Genomic DNA, 20332 nt, shown 5'->3' with positions numbered 1-20332 from the left:
CGAAAACCTAGATGTTTGATTTGGGGCAGCCTGGCGGTATTTAGTGCCAGCAAGTCCTCATTTATGGTAACACATCAAAGCATTCTCACCCAGAGTGCAGGTTTCTGTTTTAAGGATATATCCTTGCCACTGATAAACAATATGAAAGACAAGGGAAAATGAATAATTAATGTAAAACTATGTCCCTTGAAATTAAATATTTAGTTCACATTAGTATTTCTAAGGTTTTTTTCACATCATCACTGCTTTAAGACATAATGACGTTCACATCATAAAACTGTGAAAAATGTCACTTTTAAATTGAATGTTATTTTTAAAATACTAAGGCTGAATACTCAAATAGTGACCCTTTTTTCTACTCTCTCACAGAATACCCAAAGGATAAGCAGTTCTCAAGCCACTCAGCCTCTAGCTACCCCAGTCGTGTCTGTGACCACCCTGAGCTTGCCTCCGCAGGGACTCGTGTACTCAGCCATGCTGACCGCCTACAACACTGGTAAGCCTGCTCTCTTGCCTTCTGTCGCTCGTACTTCTTTGTTTGGTGATCACCATGTGCTTCTGTGATTTTTTTTTTTACAAGTATATTGATTGAAATCAATTATCTCCAGTTCTTTAGAGTCACATTTGGGCGTATTAAAAGACAAAGGTTAGCTTTGAAAAACGTACAAAAAAATGCATTGTGGAATGATTTCCCAGTGTCCGCTTTTACTTACCCTGACAAAGAAACAGAGAGCTGTTCCCAGAATCCCCGCCTGTGACCAGACAGGACGAGAGCGCCGCTTGGCATTTTCTCTGGTGCGGCTCGCTGCAGTCCTCCAGGCTGGCAGGTGTTGACCTGCTGTGGGGAGCACGGCCTCCGCCTGGACTCAGGACTCTGGAAGGGGACACGTGCGTGGCTGCGCTGGGCAGCTGGTGTTTTCCTCTGTGTAACTACCTTTTTTAGTTTCTGTCCCTTGTGCCTCAGGAGCAAAACCAGGACATTTCTTGTTTCTCCTCAGAGCCAGTCAGTCATTCCTCCCTTCTGAGGGGAGCTTCTCACTCATTTATGGTTACTTAGATGTTTCATCTTAAAACACCTATTGCGGGGGTCTGTAAGGCAAAGTCAGCACTGCTGAGTGACTGGAGAGGTGCCGTGGGCCACGCACGCTGTCCACAGAGGCCCGGCGCGCGGCAGGTTTCTTGTTTCTTCCAGATCAGCCGTTCTGGGGAGAGGCAGAAGGTTGGCAGGTGTGGTTTCGCCTTCTTACCCACTGAGCCAAACACCTGATGCTTCAAAGGAAGAAGGAAAGAAGGAAATAGTTAAGCGATACCTTGTCAGCTTTCAGACTGCGGTGCAGGGTATTCATCCTTTCAGGATTCTTATAAGCAGACTGTAATAAAAACCATCTAATTTTAGACTTCAGAGTAAATGCTTTAGCACCGTGCTTTCACACTGCTGTCTGACACTCCCTGCGGCCATTGATACATTTGCTTGTCACTTTAATGCTGTGTAGTTCATTTAAAACAATTTCAAAAGGTTTTGTTGAAAAAAGAAAGCCTCTTAGGAGAATGTCCACTACCTTTTCTAACAATCAATATGAAAAAAATGCCCAAACCTATTAAGTGCAAATTTAGAGTGAAGCGAGAGATAACACGTTCATAGAAATTCTGTGTCCTGGCGGTGATCGCCAGCTGTAGGCGCGTCCATATGCCAGGGACAGAGCTTTTGTCCCAGGTTCGTGCCAGCTCGGGATACAGGCCGAAGCTGAGGTCAAAGCGGCTGAGGTTAGTAGTTTGTGCTCTGAGACCTGAGAACGTGAGGAAAGAGGGGGGAAAGCACGACCTGAATGGTTCAGAGCGCTCCAGTGGGGAAGGTGGCACTTGAACTGGTTCGGAGTGAGAGCAGTTTCTTGAGCTTTCATGACGGGTTTTCCAGGATATGTCCCTGTGCCACTGTGCGTGCTTAAGAAATGCTGTTGGATTAGCAAGAAGTTGTTTTTTAAAAATCCAGAAGGAATTACCAAAACATAAAAACAGAGTCCGATTCTCTCAAAACCATCAATCACTTGGCCTCAGTCTCATTCCTTCTTTTAACTGTGACTCAGTCTCTGTGCTCGTTTTCAGAGCATGTGTGCAGCTTAATCTTAAAGAACATTATTTTTACTCTGTCTCGTTGCCCTTTTTAAACATGTCCACCTTCATCTTTCTGTAGTTTGGCAGCTGCCTTTCTGTGCAGAGTCAGACTCGTGCCAAATGATCAGGAAAGGGATGACGATAGGAGCAACATTTCCAGAAGTGCAAGTTTTTATGTGGAAGAGCCCCGGTGCTTCGTCCCGTCATGCCCCTCATAAGGTCCCTCCGCAGCCCTGCTCGTGTGTCCATTCAGCACACGCCTGCTGAACACTCGCTGGGTGGAAGCTGTGGGGCTGGGCACGCGGGAGTGTACGGTTCACAGCGGAACTTGGGACAGACTGCTGTGAGAATCAGGCACCACAGTCGTGTTAAGAGCTACGGAGAAGCCTCGCTAGAGGGGCACCCGTGATTCAGCGGGGCGGGGCAGGGAGATTGTTCCAGGGAGAAGGGAGCACGGCGGGATCAGGATGGTGCAGGGTGTGAAGGGTTGAAACTGTAGAGGTAAGTCACAATTTCTAGGCCATGTTGAAGATTTTGGATGTTGAGAGCACAGGGAAGCCAGAAAGTCATAGGCAGAGAGGTATCGTGAGCCCATTTGTTACTTTAAGATCACTTTGGCTAGTGTTCCTGGGGCAAGGCTGCGTGCTAGGAGACCGTCCAGAGGCTCGCATGGTGGCCCAGGTAGTGGATCCTGATGGCTTAGAGGAGAGCGGTGGCAGGAGAGCTGGTGAAACACGCAGGTTTGAGAGACAACACAGAGAACTGACGGGCCTTGGTGGTTGGCGCTGGAAGTCGGAGAGAAGTATCAAGAACACCCACAGGTTTCTGGCACTACCGAGGTGAATATTGGTGCCGTTTATTAAGATAAGGAGCAGGTTTGGAGGAGACGAGTCCAGTCAGGTGTCAGATTTGAGGGGTTTGGAGAGACATCCAAATGAACATACCAAGGAGGTAGCTGGGTGGACCTAGAGGTTGAGAGCTGGGGGCTGCAGGGGGCACCAGTGTGCATGCGCGACCCCTGCCCACCTCGGCAGGAAGTGGCTGAGGCGGTCGGAGAGCGTGGCGGGAGCAGAGTGTGGAGGCCGGCAGGATCCCAAGCAGCAGCTCCGTTCTTTCCTCTGAATCCCTTTTTTTATGAATGTTAATGCACTAGGAAGATGGGCTTCCTTAAATACGTCCCTTGAGACGGGAAAAAACAGTTAAAAGTAGAAGGGTTTTTGCCACCTCTCTTTGAAAGTAAACGGAAAAAACAAGTGTGAATGAAGAACTGAAATAGCTCGATGTGTGAACGATACCTAATGTCCTGGGTCTTGGCCAGAGTGATTATGACTGAGGCTTTCTGAGAAAATGAGCCACATTCTCTGTTACACTCTTGTCACACGTAAGTTTTTTCATAAACTTGAAGCTGTGTTGCGCGCAGTCAGCGATCTCCGACAGCCCCGGGCCTCGAGCGACCACTGCTCACCTGCTGTGCGCCGGCATCCTTCACCTGGCCACCGAGCTGGCCCCACACGAGGGCTGCTGTGTCCTTCCTGCTCCCCTCTTCTCGGGAAGAGAAGAGCTGCTGCTCTAGGCTCCGTCCGGTCTGTCGCTGCTTTTCCCAGGGGGTAGCGGTGCACACGTGTAAGGCAACCGCTGCGTGCGCACGTCCCTTAGCAATGGCCTTGCCATTATTTCTATTTACAAGTCTGGAGAAAGGATCTCAACCTTTTGTGAGACAGGAGACTGTAAACACGTAGTACAGAGTTGAGGCTGACTTTATCGAGATAATCCCAGACAAGCAAATGCAGCTAGGACCTGCCGAAAGAAAAACTGTTGTCGGTTTAGACGTGTGTGTTTTAGTTAGGAAGTACCTGGCTTCTCGCAGCCGGGGTAACCGGCTTGTGCTTGGGCCTTCTCTCTCTCACACGAGTGATACTTCTCTCCTTGTCCTAGATTACCCACTGACTAGCGCGGACCTGTTGGCCCTGCAGGGCTTCAACTCCCTGGGCATGCTGTCTCTGGGACAGGTGTCGGCCTGGCAGCAGCACCATTTAGGACAAGCCGCCCTCAGCTCTCTGGTGTGAGTAACTGGAAATTGTCCCCGAATCTCTCCTCCCGGCCCTTGCACTTTATTTTTCTATCAGTTACAGTCTTTGGTGCTGTTGACTGTCACGTGACGGTCCTAGGATGACTTCTTCTTTATGTGGTACAAGTGTTTGGAGAAAATATTTCCTTTACGTGCTTCTGGATAATAGCTTGGGTCCTGCTCAAACTAGGCATTCCCTGTGAAGAGATTCGGGAGGCAAGGCTTCTCTTCTCTGGAGATGGTGACCAAGGGGTACTGAGGCACAGGTGGCCCCCACATTCTCCCTGCTACTAGGGCTTTCAGATACCCCTGGGCCCCACCGTAAGCTTTTCTCACGCCTGTCCCCTCACCCTGCCCAGAACGAATGTTCTCTGCGTTGAACTCTTCTCGGTGAGGGACGGTGTAGGCAGTGGGCTGGGATCATCCACATGAAACCCAGTAGCTAGCTGGCTCCACACACAAGATGCCCACCCCTACTGTTCCTCCCGTCCTGTCCATGGAGAAAGCCAAGGTGGTTTTCCTTGCATTTCTTCACCCGTTGGCCCTCGGGGGTCTGTTCATCCTAAATGAACACACCATGAGCCAAAAGGGTCGCTTAGCTTGGGGGAGAAGCCTGTACGCACGCTCCGCTACTCTGAGTTGGCCTGTCTGAGGCGGTGCTCTCCCCTGGAAGACAGGGTCAGGTGACGGCCTTGCAGGTACTTTGCGAGCAGTGAGTGGTGCCTCTCCCAGGGCTGGAGCAGAGTGGAAGCCGAAGGCTTCCTCTCCCGTTCTGGTCCATGCACAGCAGCGGACACACAGTTTCGGCTCCTTCATCTGCAGAAGGACCAAGGGCTTGGGCAGGAGAACTAGCCACCCCGAGTTTGTTTTCCTCCCATGGAGAGGTCATTAAAACCAGTCTGGGCATTTGGACAGGCTCTGTAGGGTGGAGGCTGCAGTATCACTCCGGTCACGCAGATGCACTCACCAACCCTCTAACATCTTGTCTTTCCTTCAGTGCTGGAGGGCAGTTATCTCAGGGTTCGAATTTATCCATTAATACCAACCAAAACATCAACATTAAGTCAGAACCAATTTCACCTCCCCGGGATCGAATGACCCCATCAGGCTTCCAGCAGCAGCAGCAGCAGCCACCGCTGCAGCCCCGCCGCCACAGCCCCCCAGCACCCCCAGCCCCGGCAGGAAATGGGGCGCTCCCCTGTGGACAGTCTGAGCAGCTCGAGCAGCTCCTATGATGGGAGTGACCGGGAGGATCCACGGGGCGACTTCCATTCTCCAATTGTGCTTGGCCAACCCCCCACCACGGAGGACAGAGAAAGCCCTTCCGTCAAGCGAATGAGGATGGACGCATGGGTGACCTAAGGCTCCTGGGCTGGTGTTCGTACTTCGTGATCCTGCAGCGAACTGCCCTACATATCTACATCGGTAAATAAGGACATGAGTTAACTATATTTATATGTACATACATACATATATATTCCTTTATATATATATATATGTATGTGGGCGTGAGTGTGTGTGTGTGTGTGTGTGTGTGTGTGTGTGTGTGTGTGTTACCTACAGAATCGGGCACTTACCTGCCTCGTAGATCTGCAGATGTACGTCCTGTGGCAAACAAAGCACCCTGTAGGCAGATTCTAGTCTGGCACTTCCTTGGACTACTTGTTTCATAAGATAACCAGTTTTTGCAGAAAAACGTGTACCCATATATAATTCTCCCACACTAGCTTGCAGAAACCTAGAGGGCCCCTACTTGTTTTATTTAACTGTGCAATGACTGTAGTTACTTAAGAAAAATGCTTTGTAGAACAGAGCAGTAGAAAAGCAGGAACCAAGAAAGCAATACTGTACATAAAACGTCATTTATATTAATTACCCAGCCTGGCATGGGTCTCTGTTGCAGAGGGGTGCATGGGAAGGGCTGTTGATATTTTAAAACAAAACAAAAAAGCCCCACACATAACTGTTTTGCACGTGCAAAAAATGTATTGGGTCAAAGAAGTGATCTTTAGCTAATAAAAAAGAGAGTAAAAAACACGCATGAGATATTCAGAAAATACTAGCCTATAAATATAGAGCATTAACAAAATAAATTAATATATTGTTATAATTGGACTATGTCAGAAGTTTCTTTTTACATTCATATCTTAAAGAAACTGATTTTAGCTCATATACATTTTATATGAAAGAAAACACCCTTATGAATTGATGACTATATATATAAAATTATATTCACTATTTTTGGACACATTCTGCTATGAATTATTTATATAAGCCAAAGCTGTATGTTGTAACTTTTTTTTTTTAAGAGAATAGCTTTATCTTGTTTTAACTTTTTAGTTTTATTTTAAGAGGGGGAAAAAAAACCAAAAATATCTTGCAAGCAGAACCTTGGGGAAAAAAAGCCATGAACACTTATTATTCTATATGTAAATTAAAAGTTGAGCCAAACTCTTTTGTGTATATAGCATCTTAAATATATTATCACCTTTGATGTAAGTACCTATGTATTGTATGGTCACCAGATTAAAAAGTATATTTTTGTGGATAGCCACCAATTTGGGGGGAAAAGGCGAGATCCTTATTAAGTAGAGTATTCACTGTTTGATATTTACTATTTTGTAAAAATATACTGTACTTTGGATTTTAATTATTAGCCCAGTCTTTTCAGAAGATTGTATAAAGGGGTTTCTCCCCTCACTGGTGGTGAATGTGTGATGTTACATTGTAATCTTTGTGCTGTACGGGTTGAACACCATTATATATGTGTACATAAATAGCAAAGTGGCAAAAAAAACTGGTGTTAAGTTCATCTTGTAAATATAAAATGTGTTGTAACAGATTTAAGGCATTATTTAAAACTTGCCTTTTGTGAGGAAAAAAATATAGTAGAAAAAGCTGACCTAATTTAATATTAGAGAACATGGCAAAATAGTAGACCAGCACAAAGGTTTTATAAGTGGTAAATGATTAGGGAAAAATACTTGTGGGTAAAGGGATCTTTCTTCCTGCCCCCTCTAAAATAGAATGATGCAGCTGGTTACAAAATACTACCATTCTGAGCTCTCTGTGCATCGAAATGGCACTTCGGTGTGGGGAGAAATTCTCTCACGGGCACACCGCTGACTGGCACGGCGCGCCGTCCTCCTGAAACCTGGGCCGCGCCCCGCTCCGCCTCCGAGCGCAGCCTCCCTCTTACCGAGACAGCGGGGCTGCGAGGGCAGGTTCGTCCGTTTCCTGGGCTTGTGCCACAAACAAAATTCAAAGTCCTGTATATCTTTCATCGTAGATTTTTAAATACTCCCTTTCCTGAGAAACTCAAAATAAGGGTTTAAAAATTGCTGCTATTTTGCATTTTAAACTTAATGTTGAGCAGCTACCTACAATTTTTTACTTAGCTTCTGACATTTTCCTCATATGCTATTTGTGACAAATCATCAGCCAGACTTCCTGACTGACACATAGGTATTAGGTACAGTGGAAACCTGTGGTGTTCACAGCTACAAAATGGAATTCGGTTTTAGTAACAGTTCGGGTAGTAAATTTTGAGAGGCCAAAAAAAGGGAGGGTGACATGCTGTCTCCTCTCAGCAGGATGGCCCTTGGGCTCTTGTTCAGAAAGGATTAGTTTCTCTTTCAAACGTACTTACTTTACTGAACTGCATACCGGCACGTTTCTTCGTAAGGTCACACCTGATTGAGACAAGACTGTCTCCTGACACTGAATTTCCAAGATAATCCTTACCACTTTGTAAACCATTTATAGCTTTGAAAGTGTTAAGTGATTCTTTCGTTACTCTTCATGCACGTTCATGAACTTCTGCTGTACATTGGAATAGGAGTTACCACATTAGCATTTACTGTCTATTTTCTTGTGTGCCTTATGAGATGGCTTTTCTGACTGTATCTCAATAGTCTTTCTTTCTATGCAGGTTTATAATCAGTACAACTACTGTTTTCTAAAATACTATTACACGAGGCTGGGAGTTTGTATTTCAATTACACTGACCAAGTAACAATGTATTCCGTTTTCAGGAAGTGAATATTTGACTGTTAACCCTTTTCCTGTCTGCCCAGTGTGACCTGGAGCGTGTGGACTTGACAGACACCCTCACCCAGACTCCATGTACAAACACCACATACACATGCACATCTCCTGGTGGAAACCAACTCAGAGTGGGGAAGACACGAATGGTGTTTCTTTAGAACTGACTTTTCTTACCGTTTTAGACTCGTGTATTTTGTATGACACCATCCCCAGAAAATTTTATCCTTCAGATGAAGTATTTTATTACTAAAAGACAAAAACAAAAAAAGCTTAGAGGACGCCGCACTGGCTCAAGTACAGTTTCCAACAGCTGTCCTTCCCTCAGTGCGCGAACCGTCCTGCATTGAGTAAGAGTCACCATTGTATGTCTGCAGATGGTCCCGATCAAAACTCCATCTTTTGAGCCCTAATTATGTCCATTGTGTTAGAGACTAAATCAGGGGTTTGTTCGAAAAGAACAATATATGTTTTACCATTTCCTTTAACTGTAAGGACAACTAATAAAGCATTAACCTATTTTCTGTATTAACCATCATGCGCACAAGAAATACATAGTAAATAAGGAACCAGAAAACTCCTGGCATTGGATCATAAGAAGCTAGATGATTAGAATGTGAAAAAGATTTTACAAATGTAAAACTTTTATTTCTCTGTAGAAACTTTCTTCACTTTGCTGTGCAAGAAGACACTGCTTTGCTATATTTAAAATGGCTTTTTTAAAAAGAGATTTATGTATTTGGTAAATGTTTGTAGTCAACAGTTCACACAAGAAGCTGTACACAGTTTGATCATGTAAAACCTTTTGGCGGCACAAGCTGGACTTTGTTGCCATCCTTGAGATGAACCTTTTAAGAAAAATAAGTTAATCTCAATTTTTCCCTGAATGTGTTGTTTTTTCTTCATTATACAATAAATATTATAGTGAACTTTTTATCAAATGGTTAAGAAAATGCTAGAGGTTGTTGTAAACTATTTGTATCCTGCACTCACAACAGTAAAGACGGACTGGCTTTTCCTGTGTACTCCAGACTCTGTCATGTTTGCCGCCAGTAATCCCCTGGCCCCGCCCCCAGATGCGTCTCCTGTCCCTTCCCCTCACAGGCCTCTTCCTGCCCGAGATCCCCTTTACCTACTTTGAGGCTTGGTCAAGGAAGCTGCGGCCGCAGCTCACCAGCCTCGCCCACAGCTGCTCCTGAGGCTTCCCTTCCTGGGCTGCCCGGGTCCCTGCAGGAGGCAGCGGGCGATCCAAGGCCCAACTCGGCCAGCCTGGCCCGTCACTGCAGCCAGCGTGGATGGGGGGCCCTCGCAGGCGCTGCCGCACTGCTCGCAGGATATACCGGCGGGGGGAGGGCGAGTTACTGCTAAACAGGCTCTGAGGATAGCGACTCGGTCTACCCAAAATGCACACCCAATACTGAGCGAGCGGCAGCAGAGGACAGATTTACTGAATGAGTTAGTTTCAAAAATGACAGGTGTGAAAACTTATCTTAAACTTGGCAGTGGCAAGCGCTCTCTTCCTTGGATTTGCCTTTTAAGCCAGCTCGTAACGGAGCACATTCTTGCTGTCAGTTAGATTAAAAGCTAAATTTTTGTGCTGGTTTTACTCGCTGGCTCCAGTGAGGCTCCTATTAGCAGGTTTTGAAAGCTGCTTGAGTCCCGTGGCTAAAAATAGTCTGATCACAGCTGCAGCTGCTTAAAATCAATTCATCGCGATTTCCAGGCTCGCTCCCACGGGCGCCCTCCGCTAGCCTGGAGCCTGCTTTTAAGCTGATGCTGCCTGGCACCTGCCTCGAAGAGGAGTTTTCGTTTGGAACTCTCCGCCAGCCCCGTGGCCCTGGCCTGCTCTCATGTGCCCGGCCAGTCGCTCGGCAGGGGTCAAAGCACCACCTAGTCATGGGACCGAGGAAACCGGTTGTGTTTTCGTGTCCTCCACAGAAAGGGGGTTCCGGAGAGGTGCCTGGAACATTAAGGAGAGGGGCTCCTCAGGGGCCCGTGGACTCGCGCCATCACACCGCAGACAACTCTGAGCCCAGTGTGGGAGAGGTGAGCCCTGGGCCCCAGTTGTCACAGGGTGTGAGCTGAGGACACGCTCTTCTTAGCCAGCCCCCAGCCAATGACTGCACACAGCTGGGCTACGCCCCTTCCCTCCTGCAAGGAATCATCTGCACTCCCAACTCCCATCTGCTTCTGCTTCCAGACGACCCAGACTGACACGAGCTCACCCAGCTTTAGAGAATGCTTAGACTTCAGTCACTTCCTGACATCATCTGCCTGCTCACTCTCTACCAAAGCAGCTGAAGGCAGCTGGGGAAGAAAATCAAAATCACAGTTGTACTAATTGGTTTCACTGTAAACTAACCCCCCACCCCACCCCACGCCCCCTTTTAAGCTTTTTTTAAACTTTACTTTAAACTTACTTCTCACTTACAGAAAAGCTGCAGAAATCATCGTTTCCATATATCCTGCACCCACCTTCCCGACAGTTAACATTGACATAACTGTCCTCCCACTATCAGAACCAGGAAGCTGACACTCTTCCAGGACTACTAAGCCCACCTTCCGGTGCAGGCCAGCATCAGCACGGCCACCTGTAAGTAGCTCCTCCAGTGTGCATGCCCCCAGCACAGCCACCGGGGAGCCCTGCCTTCCGTTACTGGCCAGCACCACCATGCCCTCTTGCAGCTAGAGTGAGTCCCTCTGGCCAAGGGCCTGCATGCCCTCCACCTCCTTTTCTGCAGCCTGACACCTGTCCCCGACCTCCACTGCAATATGCACACCCAGGGGTAGAGGGTCAAGTTCTAGGGCAGCACACAGACACTCGGGGTCCTCTGCCAATGCCAGGGAGCCCCCAGTTGGCCCTATCCCTTGCTACCTGCCCTGACCCCATCACAACAACTTTATCAGCAAGTGACCTCTGCCACTACCAAGGGGCCTATAGCTGGCCCCTCACAGTCGAGTGTGAACACCACTGGCCCTAGCCACCAATGCTGCCTTCTCTGGTCCCTAGCTACTAACTGGTTCTAGAGGCTGAGAAGCCCAATAGCCCTTACAGGTGCTGCAGACACCTGCAGTGATCACCAAGAACACTGTTACCAACAGTGTGGACCCCAGTGGCTTGAGCCAAAGAGCCATCATGCCCCAACTGGACCTACTGCTACTGCACACTCCTGCACCTGTTGCCCCGCACCACTAGACCTGGTCACAAGGTGATACGCGCTCCCCCATCTGCAAGTGAAAGTCTTCTCTAACCAAAAGCAATCCATAAAGTCTGGAAGACGTGAGGGAAACATGTCTCTACCAAAGGAAGAGTCCAGTAACGGGACCCAAAGAAACAGAGATGCAGGTATTGCCCATCACATGATTCAAAATAATTGTAGTACAAATGCTCAGAGCTACAAGAGAACACATAAGTGATTCAACAGTATGAGGGAAACCATACAAGAACAAAAGGAGCAGCTAAACAAAGAGAAAAGAACCGAATTTGGGGGCTGAAGAATACAATGAACTGAAGAATTCAATAGTTTCAACAGCGTAGTTGAACAGAAGAGAGAGGCAGTGAGCAAGAAGGCAGATCAGTTGAATTTAAGCAATTAGAAAAAATAATGAAAAGGCACAATCAAAAGAAACAATGTACATATTACTGGAGTCCCAGAAGAGAGGGAGAAAGGAATGAAAAGCTTATTTAAAGAAATAATGACTGGGAATTTCTCAGACATGGGAAGAGAACTAGATATCCAAGTTCATGAAGCTTGGTCACCATAAACCTTCAACCCCAAATGTTCTTCAAGATATATAATAATGAAATGGTCTAAAAATCAAAGACAGAATTTTAAAAGCTAGAAGAGAAAAAAAAATTCTCTCACACAAGGAAACCCCCATAAGGCTCTTAGAGGACTTCTCATCCGATAACTTACAGGCAAAAAGAGAGTGGGATGATAAATTCAAAGTGCTGAGAGAAAAACTGCCAACCAAAATACTTTACCCAGCAAAGTTGTCCATCAAAAATGAAAGTGAAATAATAAAATCTTCCCCTAAAAAACAAAACCTGCTAAACTCTTGCCAGTAAACTACATTATAAGAAATGCTAAATAACAATAAACATACAATAATAATAATACACATATAAAAATAAATAATAAAATCTTCCCCTAATAAAAGCTGCTAAACTTTTGCCACTAAACTACACAAGAAATGCTGAAAGTGGGGGGTACCTGGGTGGCTTAGTCAATTAAGTGTTTGACTTGATCTCAGCTTGGGCCTCGATCTCAGTGTTGTGAGTTCAAGCCCTATGTTGAGCTCCTTTCCCAAATTAAAATAAATAGTATTTATTTTATATTAGAACATAAAATAGTAATGAGCCCACTTTAAATAGAATTTTTTTAAAAAATTAAAAAAATGCTAAAAGGATTTCCTCAAGCTGAAACAAAAGGACACTAATTAGTAGCTTGAAAACGTAGAAATATATGACACACTGGTGTAGAGTCAGACTTAGAATACCTTAACACTGTCAATATGGCATTGTGCTAGGTAAAGATTCACCTAAAGATTAAAAGCCAAAGGTATGAAACCTAGGTATAGCTTTGACAGTTTGTTCATGGATACACCATTAACAATGTAAATAGTGTCATCAAAAATATAAAATGGGGGAGAAAAGGATAGATTTTTTTTAATATGCAATCAAATTATTATTAGCATAAAATACACTGATATCTATAAGATTTGTTATGTAAACCTCATGGGAACTCCAAAACAAAAAACTACAACAGATACACATAAGATAAGAAGGGAATCAAAGTATACTGATACCAAAAATCTCTTATTTACACAGGGAGGCAACAAGAGGAAAAGGAAAATGGAACTATATACAGCCAAAAGATAGTAAAGTGGCATTCGTAAGTCCTTACCTGCCAATAATTACTGTAAATGTTAAGGGACCAAATTCTCCAATCAAAAGGCAGACTTACTGCCAGGATTAAAAAAAAAATAATACCCTATTATATGCTACCAGGGACTCACCTCAGCTCTAAGGACACACATAAAATCAAAGGAATGGCAAAAGCTACCCCATGCAAACAGAAGCCAAAAGAACATGGGTAGTTATACTAATATCAGACAAAACTGACATTAAGCCAAAAACAGTTAAAAGTGACAAAGATGGTCACTGCATAGTGAGTGATAAGGGGGTCAATTCATCAAGATACAAAAATCATCAACTATATGCACCCAACTTTAGAGCACCTGAATTACATTAAGCAAATTCTAACAGATTTGAAGGAAAAAACAGATAACACAATAATAGAAAGGAAATTCAGTACCCTGCCTATCAACACAAGATCATCTAGATAGAAAACCGGTGAGAAAGCACTGCACTTGAACTATACTTTAGACCAAATGGACCTAACATGTATAAACAGGCCAACTAACAGCAGCAGAATACACATTCTTCTCAAGTGCATACAGAACATTTTCCAGAATACATCATATGTAGGTCATCAAAAAAAAAAAAAAAAGTCTTAGCAAATTTTAAAAGATTGAAAAAACCCAAGTATCTTTTCTGACTATAGTGGTATGGAACCAGAAATTAATAAATAACAGGAGGAAAGCTAGAAATACAACAAATATATGGAGACTACAAAACATGCTCCTGAATATAGACCAAGAAGAAATCAAAAGAAAAATCAAGAAGTGTCTTGAAACAAATGGGAATGGAAGCACAACATATCAAAAGCTATGGGACGCTGCAAGAGTAGTTTTAAGAGGGAAGTTTATAAAAACAAAAAATCTACAACAGATACACATAAGATGAGAAGGGAATCAAAGGGTACTGCTACAGGAAAAATTCACAAATACCTACATCAAAACACAAGAAAGCATCAACCACCTCAATTTACAGGTAAAGGCACTAGAGAAAGAACTAAGCCCAAATTTAGTAAAAGGAAGAAAATTAAAAAATAGATGAAATAGAGACAAGAAAAATAATTAAAAATATCAATGAAACTAAGAGCTGTTTAAAAAAATGTGAAGAATTTGAAAATCCGAGCAGACAAGTATCACGTAAGAAGATTGAATCAGTAATCAAAACGTCCCAACACACACACACACACACACACACACACACACACACACACTTCCTACCTCCCAACACAGAAAAGTATAGGACCAGATACTTTCACTAATGAATTCTACCAAATATTTATTATAATTTTTTTTATTTTTTTATAAACATATGATATTATATATTTTTTTATTTTTTTATAAACATATGATATATTATTAGCCCCAGGGGTACAGGCCTGTGAATTGCCAGGTTTACACACTTCACAGCACTCACCATAGCACATACCCTCCCCAATGTCCATAACCCCACCACCCTCTCCCTACCTCCCTCCCCCGCAGCAACCCTTAGTTTGTTTTGTGACATTAAGAGTCTCTTATGGTTTGTCCCCCTCCTGATCCCATCTTGTTTCATTTATTCTTTTCCTACCTCCCAAACCCCTTCACGTTGCATCTCCACTTCCTCATATCAGGGAGATCATGTGATAGTTGTCTTTCTCCGATTGACTTATTTCACTAAGCATAATACTCTCTAGTTGCATCCACATTGTCGCAAATTCTACCAAATATTTAAAGAAGAGTAAGTGACAGTCTTTCTCAAACTATCCAAAAATTAAAGAGAAGGAACTCCCAAACTTATTTTACATGGCCAGCATTACCTGATACCAAAGCCAGATAAGGAGCCTATAAGACAAGAAAATTACAAACAAATATACTTGATTAATATAGATGCAAAAATCCTCAGCAAAATATTAGCAAACCAAATTAATTAGCACACAGCACATTAAAGAACCACTCACCATCCAGTGGGATCTGTCCCTGGAATGCAAGGCAGTTCCACACACACAAATCAATGGGTGACTGTGAGACACAGTAACAGAAAGAGAAAAAAAAAATCATATGATCATATCAACAGGTGAAAAAAAGGCATTTTATAAATACAACAACCTTTCATGATAAAAATGCTCAACTAATTAAGTATAGGAGAAAGACACCTCAACACAACAAAGGCCACATATGACAAACCCATAGTCAACATCATAATGGTGAAAGCTGGAAGCTTTTCCTCTAAGGTCAGGAACAGCACAATGATACCTACTGTCACCACTCATAGCCAATCAGTTAAAAAAAGTAAAAGGCGGGGCACCTGGGTGGCTCAGTGGGTTAAGCCGCTGCCTTCGGCTCAGGTTATGATCTCAGGGTCCTGGGATCGAGCCCCGCATCGGGCTCTCTGCTCAGCAGGGATCCTGCTTCCTCCTCTCTCTCTCTCTGCCTACTTGTGATCTCTTTCTGTCAAATAAATAAATAAAATCTTAAAAAAAAAAGTAAAAGGCATCCAAATAAGAAAAGAAGGGAAACTGCCTTTGCTTATGAATGATGTGATCTTATATACACAAAATCCTAAAGACACAACCAAAAAACTGCCAGAATGGACAAATTCAGTAAAGTTGCAGGGTACAAAATAAACATACAGAAAACAGTTTTTAGCATTAACAACAAAATATCTGAAAAAGAAACAAAATGATCCTATTTATATTAGCATTTAAAACAATACTTAGGAATAAATCTAACCAGAAAGGTAAAAGATTTATATGGTGAAAACTATGACTTTGATGCAAGAAACTGAAGAAGACACAAAGAAATGTAACAGTAACCTGTGTTCATGGATGGGAAGGACATTGTTAAAATGTCCATACGACCCAAAGCCATTTATAGATCCAGTGTAAACTGTAAAAAAACATCCCCATGACATTTTCAAAGAAATAGAAAAAACAGTCCTGAAGTCTATATGGATCCACAAAAGACCTTGAACAGCCAAACCAATTCTAAGAAAGAACAAACCTGCAGGCATCACATTTCCTGATTTCAACCTATTCTCCAAGCCATCATCATCAAAATAACAGGCACATAGGTCAACAGAACAGAGTTGAGAGCCCAGAGGAAGGAAAAAACAAAACAAAACAAAAACCTCCCGCATATAGAGTCAACAACTATTGACAAGGGAACCAGGAATACTGGGGAAAGGACAGAAAGAAGATCTGTGGGGAAAACTGGATGACCACATGTGGAAGAATGACAGTGTGTCTCTATCTTACATGTTCACAAAAATTAACTCAAAATGGATCAGACTTAAACATAAGACCTGATACCGTAAAACTTCTACAAATAAACACAGGGAAAAAGCTCCTTAAAATTGGTCTTGGCAATGAGTTTTTGGATTTGACACCAAAAGCACAAACATCAAAAGCCACAATCAACAAGTGGGACATCAAACTAAAAAGCAAAAGAAACAACAAAATGAAATGGGAATGGGAGAAGAAATGGGAATACGAATGGGAGAAGATATTTGCAAACCACATAGCTGATAAGGGGTTAATAACCAAAATACATAAAAACACATACAGTTCAATAGTATAAAAACAAACCATCTGATTTAAAAATGGGCAGAGGATCTAAGTAGACATTTTCCTAAAGAAGACATAAGGATGACAAATGGGTACATGAAAAGATGCTCAACATCACTACTCATCAGGAAAACATAAATCAAAACCAAAATGAGGTATCATCATCTCACCTTCAGCAAAAAGAGGGAACAAGGGTAAGGGTGTGGAGAAAACAGAACCCTTATGCTCTGTTGGTGGGAGCTAAGTTGTTTCAGTCATTATGTAAAATAGCATGGAGGTTCCTCAAAAAATTAAAAATAAATCTACCATATGACCCAGCAATCCCATTTCTAAGTATATATCAAAAGAAAATGAAGACAGGATATCGAAAGATAGCTCCCCCGCCTCCGACTTCAGGTGTCACCTAAGGAAATGCCATCTTCTCTAGAAAACCTTTCTTGTTTTATCCACCATGAATCTTCTTATCTATTACCTTCTCACGGGGCCCAGCACGTTTTACCACATCAGCGCCCTTAATATAAATTTTACCTTTCCCACCAGATTAGAAGCACCTTGAGGGCAGGGCCAATGCCTTGCTTTCACACAGCCTCTTGGCATATAATAGGTGCTCTGGAAGTTTGTGAATGAATGAATGAATGGTAACACATGTTCCTTACTTGGGGTGGCCAGTGGGATTCAAAATAACAGTATTTCCTAAAGTTCTGGGAAGGTCTCCCTGTGATCAGAGCCCCTCCCCAGAGCACTGCTGTAGCTGTCCCTTGGGACTCCTACAGAGAAGAGGGAGGGATGGAAGAGGGCCCAGGGCCCAGGTAGGATCTGCACATCACCGCCATGCCAATCCTTCCCAGGGCTGTGGGGCCTGACCACGCAGGGGGCAGGGAGGGTGGCCCATCTCTCCTCAGAAGCTGTCGTACCCAGGTGGCTCCTGGAGAACAGACAAAAATGGATCCTGTACCTTCCTCCTCTCACCACTCCCAATGCCCTTACTGGCCCTCCTCTCTGAAAATAAGCTTCGAGGAACCTTGTCCCAAGGTGTTAAGTATTTCGGGGAAATGGCTAAGTTTCGGGGAAGTCTCCTTTAGTGACACAAATGAGGTTTATTTCTCAGAGTCAAGGAGCCTGGCTCACTGGCACCACCCAGGAAATAGGCAGGTAAATTCTGATTCCACAGTTTTCCCTCAGGTGAAGTCAGGGATCTAACTTCTTAACAGGTGTGGCCAGTAGCACTTTGGGGAACAGAAGATATTTTCTCAGTTCTTCTCTTGCTTCTCTTCTCTCAATTCTGCCTCCTCCTAAAACCCTGTTTTGGGAGGCAGAGAGCAACAAAGTCCCAAGCAAAGGGGTTCAAGACCCCAGGGTCCCAAGCCAGTCAGCCTGGGTGGGACTCCCACATCCCCATTTGCAAGTTACATGATCTTAGCTTCATTTTTCCGTTAACAAAACAGGAAGAGTAAGTGCCAACCTCCCGAGGACACCGTAAGGAAGTGAGTTGGTGATAAAGCTCTTAGAGCATCATCTAGCATCTCGGGAGTGCCATGGTTTAAATGAGGATTATTTTTATTCTGCACTGCATCCCAGTCTTTTCCCAAAGAGAAATCTTCACATCTGTTTGGGTCCTTCCTATAGCCAAGCTCAGGTTCCTGCCTTACCAACCCAAGTGGCTACTGTCTCAGTTCAGGAACTTGAGTTCTTCCACTTCTCCCCTCTACACTCCAGCCATGGCAGCCTAAGCCATACATGGAGCTGTGACCATCCCCCAGCTGGTATCTTCCAGGCAAACCTTCTTCAACTCTGAGCACCACCCCAGCCAGCACCCGGCTGGTGCAGGGCTCCAAGTACGCTGCTTCAATAAACGGATACATTAGTCTACTAGGAGGTCATCCCATCATCTTCTCTGCCACTCCCTCTAGGCACCAGGTATGGGGGAGTGGGGAACCTGCCAAAGCACAGGGACAGATACCCTGATCTCCTGCTAGGGAAAGCAAACACTTTAAAACCCCATCTCATATACAAATGGTTGTAACTTTTTAAGACACACATTTCTGCTAAGAACTCCTGGCTTATGCAGGAAAAGGCTTTCAAGGAATGGTAGAAGACAGGCCAGGAAAGGGAAGCTTCTTTGCTCATTTAAAAAGCAACATGAGGGGCACCTGGGTGGCTCAGTCAGTTAAGCTGCTCACTTTGGCTCAGGGTGTTGGGATCAAGCCCAGTGTCATCAGCCACTGCATCAGCCAGTGTCAGGCTCTGTGTTCAGTGGGGACCCTGCTTCTCCCTCTGCCCCTCTCCCTGCTTGTGCACATGCACTCTCTCAGGTAAATAAAATCCTTCAAAAATAAATAAATAATAACAAAAAAATAAAAATAAAAAGCAACATGAAAGCTATGGTCGTAGCTGGGGAAAAACCCACAGGGAACAGGCAGCATTGCCCCTGCATTGTACCTACAAGTGGGTAGCAAACCCTTTTAAGAAAAGCTTCCTGGAGCAACTGGGTGGCTCAGTCCATTGAGCATCTATCCCTTGATTTCAGCTCAGGTCATGATCTCAGAGTACTGGGATCCAGCCCTGCATCAGGCTCCGTGCCCAGCAGGGAGTCTGCTTGAGGATTCTCTCTCTCTCCCTGCTTCCCTCTGCCCATCCTCAAGATGACAACATATATCAATCCTGACTTTACTCCTTCCCACCCCAAAGAACAATAACAATTATTCATGGACAAGACACCACTGAAAGAATCCTAGAATATGGAGGTGAGGTTGAAGCACCACAGAGACCAAGACAGATCGCATTAGAAAGGTAGAGAATTAGCTACACATCGACTGCATTGCCCCTCACTCAGGCTGGCACAGCAGCACACCAAGAGCCTACTGTTCCTCTAGAAGGAAAAGAGAGCCCAGGGTGGACATCCAGCTCCCCCAGCATTGTGGGCCCCTCCCTGAGAGCATCCACGCTTGCCCCATGGTGGCTATGGGGGAGTTTGCAGGGCTTGACCACCTGTAAAGTCTAGAACCTGTAAAGAAAACTTTTCAAATGTGTATACACCAATGTCAGTAATCAAGAATTACAAAGTATCAGATACAGGTGACACTGCCAAAGGAAACTAATAAAGCTCCAATAACTGACCCTAAAGAATGAAAATCTATTAATTGTCAAAGAATTCAGAATGGTCCCCTTAAATTCCTCTTTAAAAAGTTTAGTGAACTATAAGAATACACAGACAACTAAACCAAATTAAGAAAACAATGCATGAACAGAACAAGTTCAACAAAGAAAAAGAAACCATTAAAAAAAAGAGAGAGAGAGATCCTAAAGTTGAAAAAAATACAATGACTGAAGAATTTAATAGAGAGCTTCAAAACAGACTTGACAAGGCCAAAGAATCAATGATCTAGAAGAGAGGAAAAGAAAAGAAAAATGAGGAAGAGTGAAGAAAGCATACAAGACTTAAGGAACACAAATGGAGAAGAGAAAGGGAGAAGAGAAAGAGAAAAGGACAGAAAGTATACTTAAAACAATAATGGCTGCTAACTTCCCAAACCTGGAAAGAGAGATAGGCATCCAGATTCACGAGGCCAAAAGGACTGTAAATAGGTTGAACCTGAATAGGGCTATACTGCGACACATCGTAATTAAAATGTCAAAAGTCAAAGAC

The 20332-nt window shown here is 44.0% G+C and overlaps 1 protein-coding gene and 1 long non-coding RNA gene across 2 annotated transcripts in view; one reads left to right on the top strand and one right to left on the bottom strand.

Moving 5' to 3' along the window:
• Positions 1–5989, top strand: part of LOC116590403 (myocyte-specific enhancer factor 2A-like) — a 105075-nt gene extending 99086 nt beyond the window's left edge. The window contains 5 exon segments of the mRNA XM_032342133.1: positions 370–496; positions 4048–4174; positions 5178–5320; positions 5323–5340; positions 5343–5989. Of these exon segments, the coding sequence (XP_032198024.1) occupies positions 370–496; positions 4048–4174; positions 5178–5320; positions 5323–5340; positions 5343–5542 (615 nt within the window). The 3' untranslated portion in view covers positions 5543–5989.
• A 4356-nt stretch (positions 5990–10345) lies between these two features.
• Positions 10346–15171, bottom strand: LOC116589892. Its single transcript, XR_004285433.1, has 3 exons — positions 15082–15171; positions 14941–14965; positions 10346–10531 (listed from the first exon to the last, which is right to left on the bottom strand). It is a non-coding gene; the product is annotated as an uncharacterized LOC116589892 (long non-coding RNA).
• Between the last annotated feature and the right edge of the window lie 5161 nt (positions 15172–20332).

The sequence above is a fragment of the Mustela erminea genome, chromosome 5 (assembly GCF_009829155.1).
Source record: "Mustela erminea isolate mMusErm1 chromosome 5, mMusErm1.Pri, whole genome shotgun sequence".
Taxonomy (NCBI): Eukaryota; Metazoa; Chordata; class Mammalia; order Carnivora; family Mustelidae; genus Mustela; species Mustela erminea.
Note: the sequence above shows the minus strand (reverse complement) of the source record. Positions and strands in the feature narration are given on the sequence as shown.